Source organism: Camelus bactrianus, chromosome 31, assembly GCF_048773025.1.
Source record: "Camelus bactrianus isolate YW-2024 breed Bactrian camel chromosome 31, ASM4877302v1, whole genome shotgun sequence".
NCBI classification, from domain to species: domain Eukaryota; kingdom Metazoa; phylum Chordata; class Mammalia; order Artiodactyla; family Camelidae; genus Camelus; species Camelus bactrianus.
Genome location: NC_133569.1, coordinates 17,305,619 through 17,322,627, shown reverse-complemented (window position 1 = coordinate 17,322,627; position 17,009 = coordinate 17,305,619). Strand labels below are relative to the sequence as shown.

The 17,009-nt window shown below is 38.9% G+C and overlaps 1 protein-coding gene across 5 annotated transcripts in view; it reads right to left on the bottom strand.

The window, feature by feature from the left end:
* The window catches only part of CCDC25 (coiled-coil domain containing 25), a 34,163-nt gene that overhangs the window by 14,938 nt on the left and 2,216 nt on the right, over positions 1-17,009 (bottom strand). For 2 of the 5 annotated variants that reach the window (XM_074355808.1, XM_074355809.1), the window contains exons 2-5: positions 14,270-14,317; positions 10,610-10,649; positions 7,213-7,264; positions 2,227-2,302 (exon numbers count right to left, since the gene is read on the bottom strand). In XM_074355808.1, coding sequence (XP_074211909.1) covers positions 2,227-2,302; positions 7,213-7,264; positions 10,610-10,649; positions 14,270-14,317 — 216 coding nt within the window. Of the gene's footprint in view, positions 1-2,226; positions 2,303-7,212; positions 7,265-10,609; positions 10,650-13,604; positions 13,753-14,269; positions 14,318-17,009 lie in introns of those variants that run through there. The other 3 variants (XM_074355810.1, XM_074355811.1, XM_074355812.1) reach the window with 3 other exon arrangements.

Below are 17,009 nucleotides of genomic sequence, written 5' to 3'. Positions count from 1 at the left end.
CAACTAAAAGCAGAAGTCATCAAATGATTCTGGAAGAGATACAGGTAGAGAGCTAAGGTAGTCAGAGAGGGCAGCGGTCATGCAGAGCTGAGGGAAGAGAAAGGAGCCACGGGAGAGATTAAGTTCCTTAATTCTTAATTCTTTAAGCTCAGCTTCTTCATCTATAAAATGAAAATAATACCTAACACAATAGGGTTGATAAATGAATCACCTGTCATGTTTTTGGCAGTGCCAGGCATGTAACGAACATTCAGTGTTAGCCATTATTACTAGTACTACAATTACTGTGTGGACCTTGAACCTCAGCATGGATCTAGACATGTGATGCCTGAGCAGCAGACAAAACTGAGGGCACAGGGAACAACATAAGCAAAGGCATAAGGTAGGAAGACAGCAAAGTTTGCTGTGACTGGACTCTGAAATATATGAAGGGAAACAAAGCCTAGTCAGATCAGAGAAGCTTACACGCCCGCTTAGGAAGTTTGGACCAAACTGTATAGACAAGCTGAGGGGTGTCACAGAAAGTGTCTAAGCTTTTAGAAAGTTTAATCTGGCAAGAGATTATAAAATGAATACAGAAGAGACAGACTCGATTCTATGATGACAAATAGCACTGAAGGTGCTCAACCAGGGAGGAAAATATTTTAATGACACTGGACGCAAACGGAGGGCACTCGGCAAACCTCATAGCAAAGACAATCTTCTGCTCCTCAGCATCCCCTGCTACTGACCCCTGGGAGTGAGAGCCTTGGGCTTCGCTCCTCATTCTGCTAAGTGAGCTACACCTGTGGGGCTAAGAGGAGAGAGTGATTCAGTGTCATGACTCTTTCGTCCTCTTTTGTTTTCTCGAGAACTAGTACACTAGAAAGAGATTAAGAAGAGGGAGGCTGGGCCAAGAATAACGAGTCCAAAGCTCTCTTAATAAAGTCACATCTGCAAGCCAGGGGCATAGGAAGGGGACAAAAACGCGTGAAAGCGGTTTCAACACACAAAGAAAGAGAATAATGATGGTTTCAATTTTTATTACTTTCATTTCAATAACCAGAGATCTTAACTGGAAACCTTAGAAACTCTTTCTACTCATAAAAATGGAATGTCCTAAAAACAACTGCAATTTAATGATTTATGGAGTTGAAAGTGAGTGGCTCTACGAGACACGATTTCCACTTTCTCAGGCTAGGTACCTGACTCAGTAAAGCTGCCCAGGTGAGATTCAGGAAATGCAGTCTAAGTGATGGGGAAGGGGTATACACTGCCCAGCTCTTATCCTGTGATTACCGACCCCTGGTACCTGCTGTCGGCTATGTGTCTGCCCCATGCTTATCTTCTATGCAGACCGTATTTTTTCCCAATCCTCTGGATCATCCCTCAACTTCATATCATACCGAACTTACCTCCACTCTATCCAGGAGTATGTCCTACAACTAAAATCCAATCTACTAGCTCAATCATCCTTAGCAGAACACCACCTCCCGGCTGCCCTTTGTAACTCCCACCTCTACTCCATCAATCGTCCTTCTTGACCTGTACTGACTATTGAGGGATTAAACCCTGTACAGTGGAAACAAACAAGCACCAAGCGCAGTACTACAGGTCCTACCTAAAACATGTAGGCCGACTGTCTCAAAGCCCTTTGCACGTTAGAGTCGCCTAGAGAGCACTGTAAAAATACTGACTCTCACACATCACCCCAGACCAACTCGGTAAGATTCTCTGGGAGATAAAAAGATCAACGGACTTGATACCTTCAGTTTACAGAGAGAAAAAAGTACGTAAGGAGAGAAGGAAAGAAGGAAAAAGTAGGAAAGAGTGATTTGGAGACTTGGGTTCTAGGCTCTAGTAACAAATAATGGAAATAAAGACATCAAACATTACAAAGAAAGCCATGAGACACATCTCTTGCTTAGCTATTAGCATAATCTAACTTCCAAAAGTGTTTCTGTAAATTACCTTAAGTGTAGGCAGTCTAGACAACTTTCTATTCAAGGTAAGGAAAACAGGGTAGAAAGAGTTGAGACAAGGCCATGAACATTAGTGGGGAGGGAGATTGGTTTTTAGTTCTTTGACAGGTAGCACAACTGCCATCTGAAAGAACAAACCAGGGGAAAGGCATATTACACGTTATGCCTTTGACTCCAGCCAAAGTCAGCCATCTCTTCTCTAAGATATAATTTCAGACACAGAGAAAGTGGTGCTACTTCTGAAAACTCCTCCAGCAAAACTGACCTTGAATGCTATTGGCCTTCACAAGATGGGCACAGTCCATCAGTACTTCCTTGGGAATGTCTTCTATTTTCTCCCCCTGAAACACAAAAATAAACCCAATAGCTGACAACCTTGCTACTGATCAATACTGGAGCACTGTTAATAGGGCTCTGCTATCTGACTAGGCACAATTTTATTAGAAGCAGGGGTTCTTCAGCTGCATTTCAGAATATTGAAAAACGAAGTCCATTATGGAAATGTTTATTTAAACTAAGAGAAGGCAGCAATACTGATACTTAATAAGTGGGGGGAAAAAAAACAGGGTATGAAAGAAAACCGCCAAAATATTAACTGTATTTATGTCTGAATAATTTTTCTTTCTTTCTTCTCATTCTAACTTCTAGAAACCTTGTAGGGAAATGGTGCTTATTTTTCACAATAGGAAGTCTTCTTAGCTGAGGTCCCCATAAACTCCCTCTCAAGAGACATTTTATAGTTTTGGGTCTCCATCATCTGGTTAAGTCCTCAGCATTAATCAGGAACCAAGCTCCTGATGTGTTAGATACAACCTTCCACCATAATGGAGAAAAAAACGTTGATTCACTCTCTTTACAGATAACATATCAAAATCAAAGCTGAGTAAGCAGTCATTCCAAAAGAACAAAAATATATCAGAGGCAAGAGCTGGTGGATACCAACACAGCTCTGGCTCCTGTTAGGTATGAGATTACAGAAGCACTTCTACGTGGAATGAAACACTTTATCTACCTAAATATTCGAGGTAAATTAAGTTTATTCACTCTGTTTCTAATTTTTTTCTTAAAATGTTTTAAAACAGGAGTCTCTCAAATACCTAAATTTTGACCCAAAAAATTAGTGATGTAAGTTTGTCACTACTTTAATGACAAACCTTATCCTGGGCAATTCCCTGACCGCTTAAATAGAGGATTCCGAATATACCATCTTGATAACACAATGTCATCATTATGAGTATCAGCCATTACACTAGGCTATGATAAAGTGACAGTGGATGCCTTCAGGGGCTTCTGAACACACAGAAGCTGACTGATCCTATAATAAGCAAATCAATGAGTAATTAAAAAACAAAACAACAGCTACCACTTTTTGAATACACACTTTTGAATGTTAGGTACACAGAGTGAAGAGCCATAGGGAATGGACAGTATTATGCTCGTGTTACCAATGAAGATGACGAAGCTCAGCGAACTGGGCCAAGGTCTCCCAGATCTAGTAAGTGTCAGAGCTGAGAGACGAACCTCGGACTACAGCACAACTGGCCGCAGAGAACGGTGCTTACGGAGATCTTGTTTCTTAGTCCTTGATATCAGGCTCTGCCCAGTACCCCTTCCCACCCTCTGTAGCTACTGCTACTCCTGAAGCCCCTCCTCTTCGTTTTCCTACTTCTAATGTGATATGAGCAGACCAGAACAAACAAAACCATCCAGCTCAGCAGCATGCAAAGTCCGAGTAAACAAACTCTGCAGGGAGAATCCAAGGTACCCTCAACATGTAAAGGCCAGAATTTTGACTGTGGGCTTTGTGTCATCTATGTGAATGAGATAAGAAACCTCTCAATAAGTGAGGCTTTCCTATAGGTTTTCAAAAATCAAAGGAGCCTAGGAAAAAACACTTGCTGAATATCCATGGTCTTCAAGGTTTGGGGTGAATTCAATTCAACAAAAAAAGAATGAACACACATAGCACTTAGCATATGCCAGGCGTTATTCTAAATGCTTCAGTTATGGTAGCTCATTTAATCTTCACAACAACCCAGTAAGATATGGACGACTAGCTCCCTTTTCCAGATGATGAAACGGGCACAGTTAAATATTTCACTCAAAGCCACACAGCTAGTAAGGAGCAGAGGCAGGATTCAAAGCCAGCAGTCTGGCTCCAGAATCTGGGTTCTGAATCACTTAGTCTTACTGCATCTCTAATGCTTACTTGGTACCTGCTAAGCACAAAGAGCTATGCCGTTTACTGCTGGAGATCAACTAGGTAAAAGTTCCTGAAGGAGCACACATTTTCATCAAGCACATTATGTGCTTCCAAAAGAAAATGAAATCAAACTTCTGTTCAAACAAGCAATAACTGGTGATAACTTGAGACTACCACCAGTATTTCCATTTCTGACACAGCAGAACTCAAAGGAAAAAATTTATTCTGAACCAAAAGGAAAGTTGGTAACTAACACCATACTTAATCTTCTTTAAACTTAAAGTCGTTCCAAAATGGCAAAGAATTGCCTGGGAAAACTCAGAATTTTTTTCCAGCACTGAGTTCACAATCTTCCTCTTTTCCTTTACAATACAGTTCTCAAAAATGTAAATAGAATAAGTAACATGGGGCACAATGTTTAACCTTGCTAGTAAATTTAAAAGTAAGTAACAATTAAGTAAATTTAAAAGTAAATAAAAAATAATTAAAAATTAAAAAGAAAGTAAATATTCTAAGTATAATGAAGTAGCACCTTGTGTTTATTAAAATGGTCAAAAGGGTGCTATTCTTCTTAAGTTATAAAATCCCAAAAAAGTTTTGGAAAATCTATGTATATCTATCAGATAGAATTTTAAGCCAGCACAATATTTTCAAAGGGCAATCTGGCATAAAAGGAGTTACCTTTTTATTTCCCAAAATGTTTTTATCTTTTGACCCAGTAATTTCATTTCTGAGAATTATTCTAAAAAAATTCAAAAGAAAAACATAAAGTAGTTCATAAAAATATTTCTTGTTGGGGATTAATAATGGTGAAACTGTAAGCAATTTATAATCCGACAAGGGGGCTCTCAAATTAACTGTGGCATATTATCAGCTCAAAGCAGCCAGTCAAAACAATCAATGTGCAAATGATACAGTAAGATGAAAAACTTTATAAACTGTAGCTTTAAAAGTAACACAATCAACCAAGGGAATGCCAAGGTGGAATGCAGACCAAGACAAAATAATCTAAGTGCATGACATAATATCACTGAAAGGGCCTGGGGGGAAAAGGCACTTACAAGTAACTTTGAAAAACAGTGTTTCAAATGGAAACTGTAAGGCAAAACCCTAAAATAATTGCACATAAACACTGTACTTTAGCTGATAAAGTTGTTTCCTATGGGGATACAGATTAACAAATCTGAAACTACTTCCACATACACTGGATTCAAATAAGTAAACAATGGTGGATGGTGGGAAGCCAGGCTTCCCACTGTCTGAGGAGGAAGTAATAGATAAGCAAGGAAGGAAGGTGAGAAAGGCCCCTGTGGTAACGGAGTCTTCAGAGACATCAGTAGGTAGCTTCATGTAGACACAGAAACCCTTATTCACATGAATTGCTAACACACCTTATGTACATACGCATATTTTCCAGCTCTGTCAGGTGAGAGGGCCTAGAAGCAATGACACTCTAGTAGCGATGAGCACATTCAGAGTCCAGATCTTGATTTCTAAATACCATTTCCCAATAAAAAGAACCAAGGTTCCTTGGAGAGATGGGGCAGGGAAAACACAAGATAAGCCTGCAGCGTCTTGCAGTGCCAGAAAGTGACACATGCTCAAAACCAAAATGACAGGAGTATGTCAGAGGAACACAGGAGCCGAGGTGAGAGAGTCAAAGCAGGGACAAGTTTAGTAACAAAATAACATAGTACTGGATTCTAACCCAAAGTATTAAAAAAAAAAAAAAAAAAGGAGTCTGTACTGATATAAGCAAATGACTGAATTAAATACATGGGGGAGAAGAGATAACTCTTCCCTACAGAAGAATTTCAAACAATATATGCAGACACCCCCCATTCCAGGATGTGTAGCTTAATTCCATCCTCTCCCCCTTGAGTATGAACTGGACTTAGTGACCTGCTTCCAAATAATACAGTGTGGAAGTGGGGAAAAAAGCAACTCTCTAGTGGAAAAACCTGGCAAACACTACCCTGGCCAGGAGATCAAGGTTAACGCCATCGTGGTAAGTCCTGTTAATGCACGTACCCCTGACATGATGGGATAAGAGCACCTCACCTCTGTGCTGTTTCTCCCCCAAACCCGTAACCCATCTAGTCATGAGAAAAACATCAGATAAACCCCCATTGAGTGACATCCTATAAAAACCTGACCAGTACTTCTCATACCGTCAAGGTCATGACAAACAGGGAAACAGTGAGAAACTGTCACAGACCAGAGACTAGGCAGACATGACAACTAAAATGCAATGTGCGACCTTGGACCAGATCCTGGAACAGAAAAAGGACATTAATGGAAAAATCAGAGAAATCAAAATAGAGTCCAGAGGTTAGTTAACAGTGATGCACCAATGTTGGTTTCTTAGTTCTGACAAATCTACCATGGCAATGTGAGACGTTAACAACAGTGCAAACTGGACGGGGGGGGATACAGGAACTCACACTATCTCTGCAGCTTTTCTGTAAATCTTAAATCATTCCAAAATAAACATTTAAAAAAAGCAATACACGTTATAATTATCTATACCTTATGATTCAACTATATAAAATATATGAATGTAGAGACAGGTTGGAAAAATAGTGGTTTTATGTTACTAGGGAACATTAAATCTTCTTCCTTTACTAAGATAATGCTGTTTTAAATTTCCCAGAGAAGCCCCTGACAACTAGGAGCATCTGCCCTTGGTGAGACAGGAGAGTCACATGAGTCTGAGAAAAAGGAACCACAACATGATCTCCCCAGGAGAAGACTGAAATGTCAACTGAAATGAGAGGGAGAGAAAGCAGAGGCGACACATAGCACACTTCAGCTGGCAGGATAAGACAGTGCTTCTGGCAGGAAGTATGTACTGTGTCCCCTTCCAAGCCTCAAAAATCACCAAAATTTCTGGCTGATTTTCTGGGTTGGGGGAAGACACCTCTTCATTTGCTAATTTTTAGACTTTTGTACATACTTAATACTTTAAAGCAGCTTACTTACAAAAAAAGGATAGAGGACAAGATATGATGAAGAAAAAGTCATGAATCCATGTTTAAATCCAGTTACCTTATGTAATCGAAGGTATACATGAGCCGAAGAGAGTTTGTCCACATGAAACCTACGAAGAATGAAAACCACTTTTAGCAAGACGTACACGATAACCAGCTCCTCAGGCCACGTGCATTAAAGCATTCCAATCCGAAATGTGGACTCGGTGCCTACCACGCACTAAGCCCAACGCGGAGCATAAGACACAGTCACCGCAGCCACAGGGCTCGCTATCAAACGGGAGCGGTGAGAGAAACGTGGGAAGTGCCGCGGCTGCGTGAGACTCAGTGCCAAGATGAGCACGAGAGACAGTACGTGTTAAGTGCCCTGGGAAGGGTGAGTTCTCAAATGAGGAAGAGCCATCGGTGACCAAAGGCTTCACTGATGAGCTGAGATTTGGTGGGTCCCAGGCTGAAGCACAGGACTTAGAGCAAATACTAGGAAAGGAACTTTAGGTGAGAAGAGAAGGGAATGAGAGAAGTCATCGAGACTCCAGTGTCGTAAGCCTGGGAGACTCGCTGGATCACTGACAGAAACCCCTTACAGCTGCAGAGGGTGCCAGCTTAGAAAAATGATGGCAGGTTTGGTTCGGGACAACACGAATTTCCAGCGAAGGCAAAACAATCCAAAGAGAATGTCAATCAGAGTTGGGAGAGTCAAGTGAAGACTGAAGACAGTAAGCAGACCACAGCACAAATCAACAATTTATCCAGACTTACGTCCAACAGTGGCACTAATATACTTCTCCTGGGAGAGCAGGGTGATTGCCGGTTACAACACTGTCCTAAATTCAGAATGCCCTCCCACCCCAATGTCCCTTATTTATCTTACATTAAGGCTCTATCAGTCACCAATTAAAATTAATGATTTCACCAAGTCCAACATTTTGGGATATTAAGTTTTTCATATTTACAATTCACCAAATGAAGCTGACTTCTCTTTCCAACACCCAGAGATGCCTCCAGAATGCTAACAGACAATGGTCACACACCACCAGCACCTTGTGACTCTGTTAACTTTAGTCATCTCTTCCTTAGTCCTTACCTTTCCAGACTGAGGAGTGTTCAGTAAAACCCTAAGGAGGCATCATGACATCCTATTATATATTTCTCTAGACATTTTCTTAGCATTACTGGATTTTTTACAACTGAAAATGGCTACATCCTCACACCTCGTCCAAGAGGTAGGCAGTGTGATTCTATATAAAGATTAAGATTATTCTGTTTCCAATGTCCTCTTTAAGGTTAAGCATCTTGCTAGTCACTTTGGATGTAGAAAAATGTTAGTTTTGGCATCTATGATGACTCTCGGTTTTATTCTTAACCATTACTGATAGCCAGAAATGAATATAGCATCTTAATTTGATTAATTTTTTCCTATTGGTTAATTTAGTCATTTGCATTCTCCTGTAAGTGTTTCTTACTGATGATCATCTTCGCTTGCCATTTTCCACCTTTTTTTTTTTGAAATCTAGAAATTGTATCTCATCACCCTCTTTCAGCATCTTAGGAAAATATACCCCATTAGTAAGCAAGCCCAACTAGAAAATTTCTCCCATTCCAATTTGTTTTAAGACAGTTCTCTATTTACAACAACTCTTTCCTGTGTATCCATAATAGCTCAACTGTATTCTGATTTTTCTTAAAAGTCTCTGATGTGGAATTTTGTGAAAAGAAATACACAAATAGCTCAATATCTATCTACTGGGTTCATACACACGTAGTCAAAGTACTAAAACACACACAGGAATATCACTGCTGATCTTCTCACAGGAACCACTAGAGAGGGCAGGGGGAACACATGGACTTATGGGGCTTTGACTGAAATGTAAAACAAACAAACAAACAAAAAAGCCAGCTCTGTAAATAAACTATCTTGAGCAAGTTTCCTTAAAAACCTTTTAGAACCTCCGCAAATGCTGCCTCAGAGGTTAAATTCGGCCAATTAGTTCCCTAGTTCCTTCTCTTGTTACCTTCCTCTCCCTGCTTAATCACTATCACCCTTTACTGAAGGCAGAGACCAGAAACGTCAATAAATGAGCATACATGACCTAAGTGTGCGGAGGTGCAGGGAACCCAAAGCTGGTGGTTTAACTGCTTCAGGTAGGGTCTCTGGAAATACTACTTATCAGGGAGTTTGGAGGCAGTAAATGCACACTCTTGCTATTTCCCTTTTTTTTTTTTTTAAGATGAATTTAGTTCTGTTCTCATTTAACCCTAGAAAAATCCTTTGCTTAAAAGCACCTCAGGAGGCTTTCTGGTGTAAACTCAGATGCTGACATTCACAGAGGTTAAGTTCCAGAGTCGACGTCAGAGTGGCTCAGGCTGAAAATCTGCCCTGGAATGTGGATCAAGTGATCCACACGTCCGACCAGGAACGTTTCCAGGATTGACAGTTTATGAACCGGAACAGGTCTTGAAATTGCGGGCTATTCCAGCTCACATCAAACCTAGAATAGCTTCTGAAAGTAAAGGTCAGTCACTTCTGACAACAGGTATTAAATCTCAAGACCATTAAAGTGTCAAAGTCGGCGTCCAGGCACCTGCACACACCAAGTTGGTAAACAGCATTCTGAGACACGGTAAACCTCAATGCAATGGAAAACCCAAGGCATAACACATGAAGTGTAGGTTGGAAATTGGAACTTTCTCTTCCACTTACTTAATTTTCTTTTTTTCAAACGTCAGATAAAAGGCTGTGGTAAATTGACTTTCATGGTGCATCTGAACAGGTAACCTCTTCTGTGCAGGTGTTTCTGCCCCTGACAGCAGGTAACTACAGGAACAATCATTCTTAGCTCCTGTGGCACATCTGGAGATCTCTGAGCTTCGACTGGGTTTGGTGAGCAGCAAAATAAAATTATTTTGGAAGGACGCTAAGAAAGCATGTATTGTTATTTTTAAAATTTCCATGAGTTATTTTAGAAAGAGGGAGTAGGGGCTAGACCAAGCAAGGGTTAAAGTCTTTGTCGGGAAGACAAAGGGAATTCAGTCTGTATTTTTTTTAAAGCTGGACCTGGTTGGACGCTCCATCTGTTCCATCTACGTGGAAGCTTGGGTCTATTTTCTCCACTGCTTCTGGTGAAGCCCTCATGCACCCGCTCGAGAGGGGCGGTCTGAGTGTGTAAGTGCCGGGGTTTCAGGAACTTACTGTGAGGAGACACACAGGAGGTAAAAGGCAGCCTATGCTCCCGAGGCCTTTGCGGTCAGGCCCCAGATTTAACCCTAAGACCTCATGCTCAGTTTCCGCGGTAATTATAAATGAAGGGGGCTGACAGTCAGCTATTTACCACTGAACATTCATAAACAAAACACAAAGCATGAGTTCTAGTTTTAATCATAGGAGTCAGGTGGTTGGCCAAGTCTAGGAAAGTAAATAATGATCCAGAGAAAGCAGAACCAAAATTGTTACTTACCAAATATCCTCAGGCCAGCCATACTTTATCAGATCTTCATCTGCAGAGAGAGAGAAAACAAAGGAAAAAAGAAAAATGAAGGTCTTAAGAGATACAAACCACTACGTTTAAAATTAATAAGCCACAAGGATATATTGTACAGCACAGAGAAACACAGCCATTATTTTGTAATAACTTTAAATGGAGCACAGTCTAAAAAGTACTGAATTACTATGTTGAACACCCAAAGCTAATAATACTTTAAATCAACTATACTTTGATAAAATTTTAAAAAAAATTTTTAAAAAGGTTAAATGAAATATGCCAGAGTTTATCATACATTGGAAAGGGGAAAAATACTAATCCTTTCCACAAAACTTTTTCTTTCCCTTAATGGAGAAAAAGGTTTTGATGCTTGAAAACACAGGGGAAAAAATGTAAAAAATAGTTTTACAATTGGATAATTATAATTTTAATAATACTCGTAGTCTAAAATTCAAAGATATTTCTATTTGAAGATAAAACTAACACTCACAAATCAGAGCAGCTAAGAAGATGCATTAGAAAATTGATTCACTGTAATAATACTAGGCATTAAAATGGTTTTGCTAGAACTTTAAAGCCAGTGGATTGTATTTTACTTCTTTAAAAAAAAAACTTCTCAATTATAAAATTGTAGAAAATTAGGTTATACAAACACCAGAAGTATACAAAAGAAAGTGAAATCCACCTAAAATTGTTACATATGAAAACAAGAATAAAATAGAAAAAAAACAGGCAAACGTTAAAGTAACTGTCCCTAGGGGTGGAACATGGGTATTGGAAAGGATGAGGTAGGGAACTGTTTTTCACTACAAGCTTTTTGTTATTATTTGAATTTTTAGGCTATATATTTGTTAGATGAAAATAAAGTAAAAATTTAAAAAGTTCTTTGGAAACAATGACTACTTGATTCTACCACATGGATAAACTTTTCTATTGTTCACATTTGGATTGCTTTAATTAATGCTTCAGTAAATATTTTTTAGACAAATATGTCCACATTCCTAATTATTTAAGGTATATTTCAAAAAGGTGAAGTATTCATTCAAAATGTACACATATTTAAAGGCTAATAACACATATCACTATAGAAAGGCTATCTCAATGTATACCTCTAATAGCCATATTAAATTAGTAACTAATTGTGTTTAATACAGAAGCATTTTTAAAGGATTAAACACAAAGTTAAAATGTGTAAGGTAAACACAATGATTCATATATGACGATTTAAAATGGGCTCAAGAAAATATAATCTACCTAACCTGAATGAGGTATTTATTTTCCAGACAAGGAAAAGGGTACCAGAGTGTCCTCTTGGGTGAGGGTGCTCAAAGCAACTGCAGACACCCCGAGTTTTCCAAAGGGTTTCCTACTAGCTTCAGTGAGAAGCTGAGTAAACAGCCAACAGGTCATCAGAAAAAGGGAAATATAAAAACCTCTTTTCCTCATTCAGGCAATGTTTGGCTCCCTGATGACACCTGCTGGCTAATAAAAGGAACACACCTGAAAGCTTTTTTGTGAAAGTAAATCATCCAACTTAAAATTCACTTATGTTCCATCCAGCTTTTAGTCTGAAGTCATCAAGGCTGTTAGAAATGAATGTGATGTGCCAGGAGCACTAGAGAACAGGGTACCTTAAAAATGTAATACTGTTCTTACAAAGCAGACTAGGAGAGTTGAAGAGTCCAAGAGTTCCTGGGGAAAAGTGTTCTATACACAGATTTTTTTCTACACATATTTTAATGACAGCAAAACACCACTCCAGTGGGCTCCAGACAGAATCGAAATTTAAATCTGTAGACATAAACTAGATCTGTACCTGCAGATATAAATTCCTACAACAGTGGTTTAAGGGATTCCATGATCTAGCCCATCCTCACCCAGTTTTCCACAAAGCCTTCTCCACTCTCCTAACCACATGTACTCTCTCTCACCACTACATCTACAGCATTTGTTATTAATATTACTTTTTTTGCCCATAATTTTTTTATACTTTATTTTTTAGAGCAGTTTTGGTTCACAGCAAAATTGGCCCCTATTTGTTTTCGTGTTCCTCCACCCGAATGAATACTGTGAAAGCACAGAATCAGTCTTCCTCTTCGGACACTCACAGAGGCTGGCACGCGGGCTCACACAGACAAGCCCCAGCAAATAGCAAACTAAACCGGAAGGAAAAGGAGACACAGTGGGAATGTCACTGGCACAGCTGTCTTAGTCAGGACCACTGGCAGCCCAACCGTGTGAACCAGCACCAAGGCAGCCCTTCACTGTAAAAATACACAGAGCCCCCTCCCCAGAGCTGCACAGGGCCAAACTCACACCGTCTCTGCCTTCGATGATTCTCAGGGACCTACGTCTTGGACTTACAGCCTTCGTGTGGTAGAGGGGAAAGCAGATTTGGTCGGGTTTGGATCCATACCTACTGTAGATACCGATGGCTCCTGTAACTGTGCCTTAATTGTTCAGTGTAACACAGAGAAAGCATCCCCTCCTCAGCTAGTTCATCAGGAGGATGCTATGAGAAAAATCACCCATGACAACTTATGGGTGACTAGAAGAAATACCAAACTCAAGTATTAATATGCTTCAGACTGCGTCTCCATCTAGTCACACCCAGAGTCAATGTCATAAATCATTATATGGAAAAACTGTTTAAAAATGAGTTATTTTATGGTGTTTCTGTTTTTTTCTCTCGGCTAGGATGTAACAATCTTGCTTATACTGATTCTGCTTTATGGCTACCAGTTTCACAGCAAGGTTCTAAACTGTTATATGGATCTGATTTATAACTGCATAATTATACAACTATTATATAGATCACATCATACTTATCATGTTTTATACATTTTATGTATTATATATTACATGTACATATATGCTAACTATATATATACTTAGTATATGTAACTATATACATATGACATGTTTTTATATGACTGTATACATAGGTACATATAAGTTATACATAACTTACCACTGTTTTTGACATCTTTTAACTTGGGGCCTTATTTATTTTGTTAATAGCAAATGTCTCACACTGAAGAATGCTCCACTTGCCTCTTTTAGAGAATCAAGTTTAAACTGTCAGTTACAAACTGCACCTAGAACAAACACTGACGGTTCTAGAATAGGAAAAAACAAAGTAACACCTGGGGGTTAAAGAAAGGTGACTGCAGTGAATGAGGCAGCTCTCAGACTACTGAAGGCAGAGCCACCCAGCCATGGAGTGTTCCCAGGGCAGGAAGGAGGCAGCTTTGGGGACCTCCAGAGATAGATATAAATACAAATATTATAATATAATAAGATAATAAAATGTACAGAAAATGATCTTTCCAAAGTCCAAGGCACAGATTATTTTTATTTGATGAAAACTAGCACAGGTTAACCTCTGACTCACATCACCCTAAATCAAATGATACCACAAAACTCTTTGTAAGTTTCTAATCAGCAACAGGTGGTCCAATTAGTTCAAATACTTAACAGAACTAAATTCTAGGAAAGTTAATCAACTGGAATTCCTTATAACTGGTTAGTTAGTAGGAGTTAATTGAAAATTCATGTCCAACAAACCATGGGGAGAAAAGGCAATTAACACTTACCCGCTGGAAATTTCAAAATCAAATGCTTTTGAAAACTTACTTTCATATTTATCTTTTCCCATGTAAATAGTGTAGGCAGCTGAGTTAACTAGGACAAAAGAAAAATGAGACATAGTTAGGTAACTTCATCACCAATGAAACTGTTTCACGGGAAAAACAAATGACAAATGCTTAGATTAGGGGTTGGCAAAACATGGCCCACAGGTCAAATCCAGCACTGCTTTTTGGACAGCCCTGGAGCTAAGAATGATTTTTATACATTCAAAAGATTGAAAGAAGCAAAAAGAAGAAGCTAGAGAGACTGTATGTGGCTTACAAAGTTTAAAATGTTTATTATCTGGTCCAAACAGAAAAAGTTTCCCAATTCTTATTAAAAATGGCTACTTTCCTACTTTCTCAAGGATACAGTTCAGTGCAATTCCAGTTCAGTCCTATACTTCTGCCTTCTACAAAATAGCTTAAAAAAGACTATACTTCAATAATATATATATATATGTATAAATAGCTTTAAAAAAAAACAAGCCAAAACCTTCACCTCAACCATTTAAAAATAGGTTCCTATACTTAGGCAAGTTTTATTTTTCATAATTTTATTTAGCCAATATTCGTTATGCTCCAGGTGTGCTGCATATTATAATAAGCTCCCTGCCACATTCAGGGTAAACACAGCTCTCAAACTTCTAATCAGTAATTCTGAGCCCTATTACACATTAGTATCACCTAATTATGCCCCAGCTCCTCCTAAGACTAACCAAATCCAAATCTCTGAGGACTGGCGTTTTTTTTAAAAGATCTCTTTTAGTGATTTTAATGTGAAGTCAGCCACATTAGTTAGGAACCACCACCCTAAATCAAACCAAATATTCTGGGTATGACTCACCTTAGGGAAGACATTTGCTTTACTGAGCTAGTGTGTTTCAACGTGGGCCTCCTCCATCTGGAGCCAAACAGATAGGTTTCCTAGTTGAAACTCTAATTGGGTACTGGGTTTCCAAGCTGATCTACCAAAACCTGTCAGACCCCACTTGGATCTCGACTCCTGAATTAACAGTTCCTGGGCCTCTGTCTACAAAGCCCAGCAGACGGGTGCAAGGCTGGGCTGGGCAGTCTGCGGCTGTCGCTCCAGAGCATGGACTTACTGTGTGAGTGGAGCTCCGAAGGCCAGGAAGCAGCACTGTTTCATGTACAGACCCTTAAATTCGGGACTGCCTGTACTTTCAGTAATGAGACGCTCCTTAAATGATCAGCCACACTTGTCTCTCTTGGGGACGGAAAAGTCTCAATACCTTCAGCTAGCAGTTATGATGACACAGTCCATAATTACTTGGAAGTGGCCGAGAGAGAGGACTTGAAAGCAGAGGATGTTTGCGTTGACAAGTTGACAGAAATACTTGCCTATAATTGAGCATCTTATTAGCTTGATAAGCCCTTTGCATAGCATATAACAAATGCCAGGAGTGCAGGAATACAACCAAAAAAGTTTCAAACTCTCTCTGCATACTTAGGCCATTATTATATTTGTATGCCCTTTTGATCCTATAATGTCACCACTACAAGTATATATCCTATTAATTAATACACCATCAGGCAATGGTTTTTTTTAGAACCTAAACACTCATGAATTAAGACTGGCTAAACACACTATAGAACATCAATAAACAAAATACCATGAACCCATTAAAAAGGGTAGGTGAAGAAATTAAGCAGCAGAACAGTATTTTTGTGTACCTATATACAGTAAGGTTCAATTTGTAAAAAATAAGTAATTGTGTATAAACACATTTATATATGTAATTTAAATATTTGCACCTGTTTTCTTTAAAGTGTGGGTGGATATACATTTAACTGTTAACAATAGTTATCTTGTCTACTTGCTTACAAAATGTATAGATGATGTTTGTAATCAGAACAAAGGTAATTTTTTAAATGATTAAAATAAAGCTGTTTCTGCAGGCCGAGCTATCTAAATTACCACCAAGAGGATGACAGATGATGGTGTGGATGGCTGATCTATAAAATGAGGTGATTAAGAACAAAACTGCTACAAGCCCAAGCTGAGGGGCGTTCTATAAAATAATTCAACTGACAATGTCAGGAGAGACAAAGACTGAGCAACTGCTCCAGATAAGAAGACGCCAAAGGGTAATGAATGACAACAGAATGCAACAGTGATTTGTAATTTTCCTTTGTTCTAAATTCATTATTAGGACACCGATGAAATGGAATAAAAGCTGCTGATTAGATAACAGTATCGCTGCAATGACAATTTCTTAACTTTGATAATGAAGAGTATCTTTTTGCAAGAGAATATCCTTGATTTTAGGAAAAACACCCTGAAGTATTTAAAGGTAAAATTCAACTTACTAACAATGTTTCAGGGGAAAAAAAAATCTTTGTGTGAGTGTGCAGAGAGAGAGGGAGGTAGAGAAAGACAAAGGGGTGAAAGGAGATGGGTTTGTATGGTAAAATGTTAGAATCTGGGGAGTCTGAGAGGAGGTTATAAAGGCAATCATTTTCTATTCTTATAACTTTTCTGAAAGGCTGAAATTATGTCAAAATGGAAAATTAAAAATAAAAAGGAGCATGATTGCTAAGAAGTTTGAATTAAGCTCCTATCCACGTTAAAAGGATAAAGGAAAAGTAAATTGAATTATTCTGGTACTTTTGTTATTCTCACCCAAATAATAAAAGGTTGATTAGCATGGGAATTCGTCATCTCGATGCAGGTGTAACCACCAACCCACCTTCAGAGGCGCTGTGATGATTTCATAATTTACATA